The following is a 9,135-nucleotide window of genomic DNA, read 5'->3' as shown; positions in this document are numbered from 1 at the left end:
CCCCACTTGTACAATGTCGTCCTCACGCGGAGCCCTGGGTGGGTGTTTCTCCCTTAGGGCTTGAGCTGTTGCGGCATCTCTGTCGGCAATTGAGTCCTCACTGGTGATGACTCTTATTGCGCCAATAGTGTTTCCTTCTTCTATTTTCTTGGTGACTGATGTTCTGATTTTTGATGTCTCGGATATGCCACTGTTGCTCTTCCTGCCGTGGGTGTTTCTCGCGCGAGTGGGAAGGCGCACCTGGTTGTCCTCCCTGGGAAAATCATTTATATATATATATATATATATATATATATATATATATATATATATATATATATATATATATATATATATATATAAACCAAGAGAGCACACGAGGAAACATGTAGAGTATAGAGTTAATCAGGGAAGTGGAGTCTTTTGAGTGGCAAGGATTGAAGGGCACAGATACACGTAGGGATGCTGGCGAATTGAGATGAAAGACGCGGGGATGGTGAATATTTTAGGGGTGGCCCGGGTGGTGGTGTGGCCCTGGTGATGGGTGTTGGTATGGCCCTGGTGATGGGTGGTGGTGTGGCCCTGGTGATGGGTGTTGGTGTGGCCCTGGTGGTGGTGTGGCCCTGGTGATGGGTGTTGGTGTGGCCCTGGTGATGGGTGGTGGTGTGGCCCTGGTGATGGGTGGTGGTGTGGCCCTGGTGATGGGTGGTGGTGTGGCCCTGGTGATGGGTGGTGGTGTGGCCCTGGTGATGGGTAGTGGTGTGGCCCTGGTGATGGGTGGTGGTGTGGCCCTGGTGATGGGTAGTGGTGTGGCCCTGGTGGTGGGTGGTGGTGTGGTTCTGGTGATGGGTGGTGGTGTGGTTCTGGTGGTGGGTGGTGGTGTGGCCCTGGCGATGGGTGGTGGTGTGGCCCTGGTGGTGGGTGGTGGTGTGGCCCTGGTGATGGGTGGTGGTGTGGCCCTGGTGATGGGTGGTGGTGTGGCCCTGGTGGTGGGTGGTGGTGTGGCCCTGGTGATGGGTGGTGGTGTGGCCCTGGTGATGGGTGGTGGTGTGGCCCTGGTGGGTGGTGGTGTGGCCCTGGTGATGGGTGGTGGTGTGGCCCTGGTGGTGTGTGGTGGTGTGGTTCTGGTGATGGGTGGTGGTGTGGCCCTGGTGATGGGTGGTGGTGTGGCCTTGGTGGGTGGTGGTGTGGCCGTGGTGATGGGTGGTAGTGTGGCCCTGGTGATGGGTGGTAGTGTGGCCCTGGTGATGCGTGGTGGTGTGGCCCTGGTGGGTGGTAGTGTGGCCCTGGTGGGTGGTAGTGTGGCCATGGTGATGGGTGGTGGTGTGGCCCTGGTGGGTGGTGGTGTGGTCCTGGTGGTGGGTGGTAGTGTGGCCCTGGTGGGTGGTAGTGTGGCCCTGGTGATGGGTGGTAGTGTGGCCCTGGTGGGTGGTAGTGAGGCCCTGGTGGGTGGTGGTGTGGTCCTGGTTGGTGGTGGTGTGGCCCTGGTGGGTGGTAGTGTGGCCCTGGTGGGTGGTAGTGTGGCCATGGTGATGGGTGGTGGTGTGGCCCTGGTGGGTGGTAGTGTGGCCCTGGTGATGGGTGGTAGTGTGGCCCTGGTGGGTGGTAGTGAGGCCCTGGTAATGGGTGGTGGTGTGGTCCTGGTGGGTGGTAGTGTGGCCCTGGTGGGTGGGTGTGTGGCCCTGGTGATGGGTGGTAGTGTGGCCCTGGTGGGTGGTAGTGTGGCCCTGGTGGTGGGTGGTGGTGTGGCCCTGGTGGGTGGTAGTGTGGCCCTGGTGGGTGGTAGTGAGGCCCTGGTAATGGGTGGTAGTGTGGCCCTGGTGGGTGGTAGTGTGGCCCTGGTGGGTGGTTGTGTGGCCCTGGTGATGGGTGGTAGTGTGGCCCTGGTGGGTGGTAGTGTGGCCCTGGTGGGTGGTGGTGTGGCCCTGGTGGGTGGTTGTGTGGCCCTGGTGATGGGTGGTAGTGTGGCCCTGGTGGGTGGTAGTGTGGCCCTGGTGGGTGGTTGTGTGGCCCTGGTGATGGGTGGTAGTGTGGCCCTGGTGGGTGGTTGTGTGGCCCTGGTGATGGGTGGTAGTGTGGCCCTGGTGGGTGGTGGTGTGGCCCTGGTGATGGGTGGTGGTGTGGCCCTGGTGGGTGGTAGTGTGGCCCTGGTGGGTGGTGGTGTGGCCCTGGTGGGTGGTGGTGTGGTCCTGGTTGGTGGTGTTGTGGCCCTGGTGGGTGGTAGTGTGGCCCTGGTGGGTGGTAGTGTGGCCCTGGTGGGTGGTGGTGTGGCCCTGGTGAGTGGTAGTGTGGCCCTGGTGGGTGGTGGTGTGGCCCTGGTGGGTGGTGGTGTGGCCCTGGTGGGTGGTAGTGTGGCCATGGTGGGTGGTAGTGTGGCCCTGGTGGGTAGTGTGGCCCTGGTGGGTGGTGGTGTAGCCCTGGTGGGTGGTAGTGTGGCCCTGTTGGGTGGTGGTGTGGCCCTGGTGGGTGGTGGTGTAGCCCTGGTGGGTGGTGGTGTGGCCCTGTTGGGTGGTGGTGTGGCCCTGGTGGATGGTGGTGTAGCCCTGGTGGGTGGTGGTGTGGCCCTGGTGGGTGGTGGTGTGGCCCTGGTGGGTGGTAGTGTGGCCCTGGTGGGTAGTGTGGCCCTGGTGGGTTGTAGTGTGGCCCTGGTGGGTGGTGGTGTGGCCCTGGTGGGTTGTAGTGTGGCCCTGGTGGGTGGTGGTGTGGCCCTGGTGGGTTGTAGTGTGGCCCTGGTGGGTTGTAGTGTGGCCCTGGTGGGTGGTAGTGTGGCCCTGGTGGATGGTGGTGTGGCCCTGGTGGGTGGTAGTGTGGCCCTGGTGGGTGGTGGTGTGGCCCTGGTGGGTGGTAGTGTGGTCCTGGTGGGTGGTAGTGTGGCCCTGGTGGGTGGTGGTGTGGCCCTGGTGGGTGGTAGTGTAGCCCTGATGGGTGGTGGTGTGGCCCTGGTGGGTGGTAGTGTGGCCCTGGTGGGTGGTGGTGTGGTCCTGGTGGGTGGTGGTGTGGCCCTGGTGGGTGGTAGTGTGGCCCTGGTGGGTAGTGTGGCCCTGGTGGGTTGTAGTGTGGCCCTGGTGGGTGGTAGTGTGGCCCTGGTGGGTTGTAGTGTGGCCCTGGTGGGTGGTGGTGTGGCCCTGGTGGGTTGTAGTGTGGCCCTGGTGGGTTGTAGTGTGGCCCTGGTGGGTGGTAGTGTGGCCCTGGTGGATGGTGGTGTGGCCCTGGTGGGTGGTAGTGTGGCCCTGGTGGGTAGTGTGGCCCTGGTGGGTTGTAGTGTGGCCCTGGTGGGTGGTGGTGTGGCCCTGGTGGGTTGTAGTGTGGCCCTGGTGGGTGGTGGTGTGGCCCTGGTGGGTTGTAGTGTGGCCCTGGTGGGTGGTGGTGTGGCCCTGGTGGGTTGTAGTGTGGCCCTGGTGGGTGGTGGTGTGGCCCTGGTGGGTTGTAGTGTGGCCCTGGTGGGTGGTGGTGTGGCCCTGGTGGGTTGTAGTGTGGCCCTGGTGGGTTGTAGTGTGGCCCTGGTGGGTGGTAGTGTGGCCCTGGTGGATGGTGGTGTGGCCCTGGTGGGTGGTAGTGTGGCTCTGGTGGGTGGTAGTGTGGTCCTGGTGGGTGGTAGTGTGGCCCTGGTGGGTTGTAGTGTGGTCCTGGTGGGTGGTAGTGTGGTCCTGGTGGGTGGTGGTGTGGCCCTGGTGGGTGGTAGTGTGGCCCTGGTGGGTGGTAGTGTGGCCCTGGTGGGTGGTAGTGTGGTCCTGGTGGGTGGTGGTGTGGCCCTGGTGGGTGGTAGTGTGGCCCTGGTGGGTGGTGGTGTGGTCGTGGTTGGTGGTGGTGTGGCCCTGGTGGGTGGTGGTGTGGCCCTGGTGGGTGGTGGTGTGGCCCTGGTGGGTGGTGGTGTGGCCCTGGTGGGTGGTGGTGTGGCCCTGGTGGGTGATGGTGTGGCCCTGGTGGGTGGTAGTGTGGCCCTGGTGGGTGGTGGTGTGGCCCTGGTGGGTGGTGGTGTGGCCCTGGTGGGTGGTGGTGTGGCCCTGGTGGGTGGTAGTGTGGCCCTGGTGGGTGGTTGTGTGGCCCTGGTGGGTGGTAGTGTGGCCCTGGTGGGTGGTGGTGTGGCCCTGGTGGGTGGTGGTGTGGCCCTGGTGGGTGGTGGTGTGGCCCTGGTGGGTGGTAGTGTGGTCCTGGTGGGTGGTGGTGTGGTCCTGGTGGGTGGTGGTGTGGCCCTGGTGGGTGGTGGTGTGGCCCTGGTGGGTGGTGGTGTGGCCCTGGTGGTTGGTGGTGGTGTGGCCCTGGTGGTTGGTGGTGGTATGGTCCTGGTGGGTGGTGGTGTGGCCCTGGTGGTGGGTGGTGGTGTTGCCCTGGTGGTTGGTGGTGTGGCCCTGGTGGTGGGTGGTGGTATGGTCCTGGTGGGTGGTGGTGTGGCCCTGGTGGTTGGTGGTGGTGTGGTCCTGGTGGGTGGTGGTGTGTCCCTGGTGGTTGGTGGTGGTGTGGCCCTGGTGGTTGGTGGTGGTGTGGCCCTGGTGGTTGGTGGTGGTGTGGCCCTGGTGGTTGGTGGTGGTATGGTCCTGGTGGGTGGTGGTGTGGCCCTGGTGGTGGGTGGTGGTATGGTCCTGGTGGGTGGTAGTGTGGCCCTGGTGGTTGGTGGTGGTATGGTCCTGGTGGGTGGTGGTGTGGCCCTGGTGGTTGGTGGTGGTGTGGTCCTGGTGGGTGGTGGTGTGTCCCTGGTGGTTGGTGGTGGTATGGTCCTGGTGGGTGGTGGTGTGGCCCTGGTGGTTGGTGGTGGTGTGGCCCTGGTGGTTGGTGGTAGTATGGTCCTGGTGGGTGGTGGTGTGGCCCTGGTGGTGGGTGGTGGTATGGTCCTGGTGGGTGGTGGTGTGGCCCTGGTGGTTGGTGGTGGTGTGGCCCTGGTGGGTGGTGGTGTGGCCCTGGTGGTTGGTGGTGGTATGGTCCTGGTGGGTGGTGGTGTGGCCCTGGTGGTTGGTGGTGGTGTGGCCCTGGTGGTGGGTGGTGGTATGGTCCTGGTGGGTGGTGGTGTGGCCCTGGTGGTTGGTGGTGGTGTGGCCCTGGTGGTTGGTGGTGGTATGGTCCTGGTGGGTGGTGGTGTGGCCCTGGTGGGTGGTGGTGTGGCCCTGGTGGGTGGTGGTGTGGCCCTGGTGGTTGGTGGTGGTGTGGTCCTGGTGGTTGGTGGTGGTATGGTCCTGGTGGGTGGTGGTGTGGCCCTGGTGGTGGGTGGTGGTGTTGCCCTGGTGGTTGGTGGTGTGGCCCTGGTGGTGGGTGGTGGTGTGGCCCTGGTGGGTGGTAGTGTGGCCCTGGTGGGTGGTAGTGTGGCCCTGGTGATGGATAGTGGTGTGGCCCTGGTGATTGCTGGTGGTGTAGCCCTGGTGGGTGGTAGTGTGGCCCTGGTGATGGATAGTGGTGTGGCCCTGGTGGTGGATGGTAGTGTGGCCCTGGAACTGGTTGCAGCAGACCTGGAGAAGTGGGAGCCGTGAGAGGAAGCAATAATCACACACAGAACAGCTTTGAGTTGTGTCTGTGAGGGAGAGCCAATATTATTTTGCTGAAATTGAATCTCGACCCGTTGGGCGTCGTGTTGTAAGAGTCCCCTGTTGGTCCCGTTAGTCCTGCAGGCCCCGTTGGTCCCGTTAGTCCTGCAGGCCCCGTTGGTCCCATTAGTCCTGCAGGCCCCGTTGGTCCCGTTAGTCCTGCTGGTCCCGTTAGTCCTGCTGGTCCCGTTGGTCCCGTTAGTCCTTCTGGTCCCGTTAGTCCTGCAGGTCCCGTTGGTCCCGTTAGTCCTGCTGGTCCCGTTGGTCCCATTAGTCCTATTAATCCCGTTAGTCCTGCTGGTCCCGTTGGTCCCGTTAGTCCTGCTGGTCCCGTTGGTCCCGTTAGTCCTGCTGGTCCCGTTGGTCCCGTTAGTCCTGCAGGCCCCGTTGGTCCCGTTAGTCCTGCAGGCCCCGTTGGTCCCGTTAGTCCTGCAGGCCCCGTTTGTCCCGTTAGTCCTGCTGGTCCCGTTGGTCCCGTTAGTCCTGCTGGTCCCGTTGGTCCCGTTAGTCCTGCTGGTCCCGTTGGTCCCATTAGTCCTGTTGGTCCCGTTAGTCCTGCTGGTCCCGTTGGTCCCGTTAGTCCTGCTGGTCCCGTTGGTCCCATTAGTCCTTCTGGTCCCGTTGGTCCCATTAGTCCATCTGGTCCCGTTGGTCCCGTTAGTCCTGGTGGTCCCGTTGGTCCCATTAGTCCATCTGGTCCCGTTGGTCCCGTTAGTCCTGCAGGCCCCGTTGGTCCCGTTAGTCCTGCAGGCCCCGTTGGTCCCGTTAGTCCTGCAGGCCCCGTTGGTCCCGTTAGTCCTGCAGGCCCCGTTGGTCCCGTTAGTCCTGCTGGTCCCGTTGGTCCCGTTAGTCCTGCTGGTCCCGTTGGTCCCATTAGTACTGCAGGCCCCGTTGGTCCCGTTAGTCCTGCTGGTCCCGTTGGTCCCGTTAGTCCTGCTGGTCCCGTTGGTCCCGTTAGTCCTGCTGGTCCCGTTAGTCCCGTTAGTCCTGCAGGCCCCGTTGGTCCCGTTAGTCCTGCAGGCCCCGTTGGTCCCGTTAGTCCTGCTGGTCCCGTTGGTCCCGTTAGTCCTGCTGGTCCCGTTGGTCCCGTTAGTCCTGCAGGCCCCGTTGGTCCTGTTAGTCCTGCAGGCCCCGTTGGTCCCGTTAGTCCTGCTGGTCCCGTTGGTCCCGTTAGTCCTTCTGGTCCCGTTGGTCCCGTTAGTCCTGCAGGCCCCGTTGGTCCCGTTAGTCCTGCAGGTCTCGTTGGTCCCGTTAGTCCTGCTGGTCCCGTTGGTCCCGTTAGTCCTTCTGGTCCCGTTGGTCCCGTTAGTCCTGCAGGCCCCGTTGGTCCCGTTAGTCCTGCAGGTCTCGTTGGTCCCGTTAGTCCTGCTGGTCCCGTTGGTCCCGTTAGTCCTGCTGGTCCCATTAGTCCTGTTGGTCCCGTTAGTCCTGCAGGCCCCGTTGGTCCCGTTAGTCCTGCTGGTCCCGTTGGTCCCATTAGTCCTGCAGGCCCCGTTGGTCCCGTTAGTCCTGCTGGTCCCGTTGGTCCCGTTAATCCTGCAGGTCCCGTTGGTCCCGTTAGTCCTGCAGGCCCCGTTGGTCCCGTTAGTCCTGCTGGTCCCGTTGGTCTCGTTAGTCCTGCTGGTCCCGTTGGTCCTGCAGGCCCCGTTGGTCCCGTTAGTCCTGCAGGTCTCGTTGGTCCCGTTAGTCCTGCTGGTCCCGTTGGTCCCGTTAGTCCTGCTGGTCCCATTAGTCCTGTTGGTCCCGTTAGTCCTGCAGGCCCCGTTGGTCCCGTTAGTCCTGCAGGCCCCGTTGGTCCCGGTAGTCCTGCAGGCCCCGTTGGTCCCGTTAGTCCTGCAGGCCCTGTTGGTCCTGCTGGTCCCGTTGGTCCCGTTAGTCCTGCAGGCCCCGTTGGTCCCGTTAGTCCTGCTGGTCCCGTTGGTCTCGTTAGTCCTGCTGGTCCCGTTGGTCCCGTTAGTCCTGCTGGTCCCGTTGGTCCCGTTAGTCCTGCTAGTCCCGTTGGTCCCGTTAGTCCTGCAGGCCCCGTTGGTCCCGTTAGTCCTGCAGGCCCCGTTGGTCCCGTTAGTCCTGCAGGCCCCGTTGGTCCCGTTAGTCCTGCAGGCCCCGTTGGTCCCGTTAGTCCTGCAGGCCCCGTTGGTCCCGTTAGTCCTGCTAGTCCCGTTGGTCCCGTTAGTCCTGCAGGCCCCGTTAGTCCTGCAGGCCCCGTTGGTCCCGTTAGTCCTGCAGGCCCCGTTGGTCCCGTTAGTCCTTCTGGCCCCGTTGGTCCCGTTAGTCCTGCAGGCCCCGTTGGTCCCGTTAGTCCTGCTGGTCCCGTTGGTCCCGTTAGTCCTGCTGGTCCCGTTGGTCCCGTTAGTCCTGCTGGTCCCGTTGGTCCCGTTAGTCCTGCTGGTCCCGTTGGTCCCATTAGTCCTGCAGGTCCCGTTGGTCCCGTTAGTCCTGCAGGCCCCGTTGGTCCCGTTAGTCCTGCAGGTCCCGTTGGTCCCGTTAGTCCTGCAGGCCCCGTTGGTCCCATTTGTCCTGCAGGTCCCGTTGGTCCCGTTAGTCCTGCAGGTCCCGTTGGTCCCGTTAGTCCTGCAGGCCCCGTTGGTCCCATTTGTCCTGCAGGTCCCGTTGGTCCCGTTAGTCCTGCAGGTCCCGTTGGTCCCGTTAGTCCTGCAGGCCCCGTTGGTCCCGTTAGTCCTGCAGGTCCCGTTGGTCCAGTTGAGCGGCGACTGCCCGGAAACGCACCAAAAGAAATGGGAAGCATTACTGGTTGTCCAGTTGTGTGTATAGAAGGAACTTATGTACTCCTGTTTCTTAAAGATATTTCCAATCTCTATCTCCCCCCGCCCCCCCCCCCAAAACAAATTATGAAATAAATTAGAGACGAGTTTGGTGTGTTTGTGTATTCACCTAGTTGTGCTTGCGGGGGTTGAGCACTGCTCTTTCGGCCCGCCTCTCAACTGTCAATCAACTGTTACTACTATTTTTTTCCACACAGTGTTATGGTGCCCTCTCCTATTTCTGCCCTGTTCCAGCGTAAAGAGTCATATCTGCATACCTTGCAGGTTCCCTGTACAGCAGGGAACTGCATGTATCTCATGTTTGATACATAACTATATACATGAGATATTTCATGTTTGATGCATGAGGCAGCTGGAAAGAGTGGGTATTTGTGGAAAAATTTTCATTTATAAGTTTAACGGGTGAGGGGGGCTTATGTGCTTATTACATACAAAATGGCGACGCCTCTGCTAGTTTGGCGCCAAGACGGTGAGTCAAAGCAGAGTTAAGTGGGCGAAAGAGTGGCAAGAGCTCATTGCTGCTAGTCTACGACGGAGGTGAGCGGCGACGCTGGGAGGGCAGTGTGAGGCCCCGCGGGTCAAAGAGCAAGGGAGGAAAGCGATCTGCTCAGTGACCACTGGCTGGGCCAGCTTGGAAGAACTAAAATCAGGGATTAGGTACGACGACGACGTGTTTTTCCACGACGCCCGAGGATCTGTGACACACGACCAGAGCGGCGAGGAACGGCCCAGGAACCTTGGACCTCTACAGCCATCGGAGGCCAGGCGTCGGTGGACAGGATTGTTTTAAGGTAGATCATTATTTCCCTCCCGTTGTCCCTTGGTAATTAGGCTAAATAGGTCCAGTATATTGTTCTATT

The 9,135-nt window shown here is 61.8% G+C and overlaps 2 protein-coding genes across 2 annotated transcripts; one reads left to right on the top strand and one right to left on the bottom strand.

Annotated features, from left to right (window-relative positions):
- The first annotated feature begins 5,354 nt into the window (after positions 1 to 5,354).
- Positions 5,355 to 7,269, top strand: LOC138368750 (collagen alpha-1(I) chain-like). The gene is made up of 3 exons (XM_069331470.1): positions 5,355 to 5,434; positions 5,569 to 7,102; positions 7,243 to 7,269. Exons 1-3 carry the CDS (start codon positions 5,355 to 5,357, stop codon positions 7,267 to 7,269), a joined length of 1,641 nt encoding a protein of 546 aa, XP_069187571.1.
- Positions 7,266 to 7,896, bottom strand: LOC138368745 (collagen alpha-2(I) chain-like). The gene is made up of 2 exons (XM_069331467.1): positions 7,348 to 7,896; positions 7,266 to 7,298 (listed from the first exon to the last, which is right to left on the bottom strand). Exons 1-2 carry the CDS (start codon positions 7,894 to 7,896, stop codon positions 7,266 to 7,268), a joined length of 582 nt encoding a protein of 193 aa, XP_069187568.1.
- Between the last annotated feature and the right edge of the window lie 1,239 nt (positions 7,897 to 9,135).

Source organism: Procambarus clarkii, chromosome 3, assembly GCF_040958095.1.
Source record: "Procambarus clarkii isolate CNS0578487 chromosome 3, FALCON_Pclarkii_2.0, whole genome shotgun sequence".
Classification (NCBI taxonomy): Eukaryota; Metazoa; Arthropoda; class Malacostraca; order Decapoda; family Cambaridae; genus Procambarus; species Procambarus clarkii.
This window is presented reverse-complemented; position numbering and strand designations above follow the sequence as displayed.

Bases quoted from the DNA above. Each gene is read 5' to 3' on its own strand.
- LOC138368750 (XM_069331470.1), top strand. From the start codon at position 5,355: ATGGATAGTGGTGTGGCCCTGGTGGTGGATGGTAGTGTGGCCCTGGAA. The intron at 5,435-5,568 runs GTGAGAGGAAGC...TGGTCCCGTTAG, and splicing joins GACCTGGAGAAGTGGGAGCC to TCCTGCAGGCCCCGTTGGTC. The intron at 7,103-7,242 runs GTTAGTCCTGCT...TGGTCCCGTTAG, and splicing joins CTGCTGGTCCCGTTGGTCTC to TCCTGCAGGCCCCGTTGGTC.
- LOC138368745 (XM_069331467.1), bottom strand. From the start codon at position 7,896: ATGGGACCAACGGGACCAGCAGGACTAACGGGACCAACGGGACCAGCA. The intron at 7,299-7,347 runs GCAGGACCAACA...CGGGGCCTGCAG, and splicing joins TAACGGGACCAACGGGACCA to GACTACCGGGACCAACGGGG.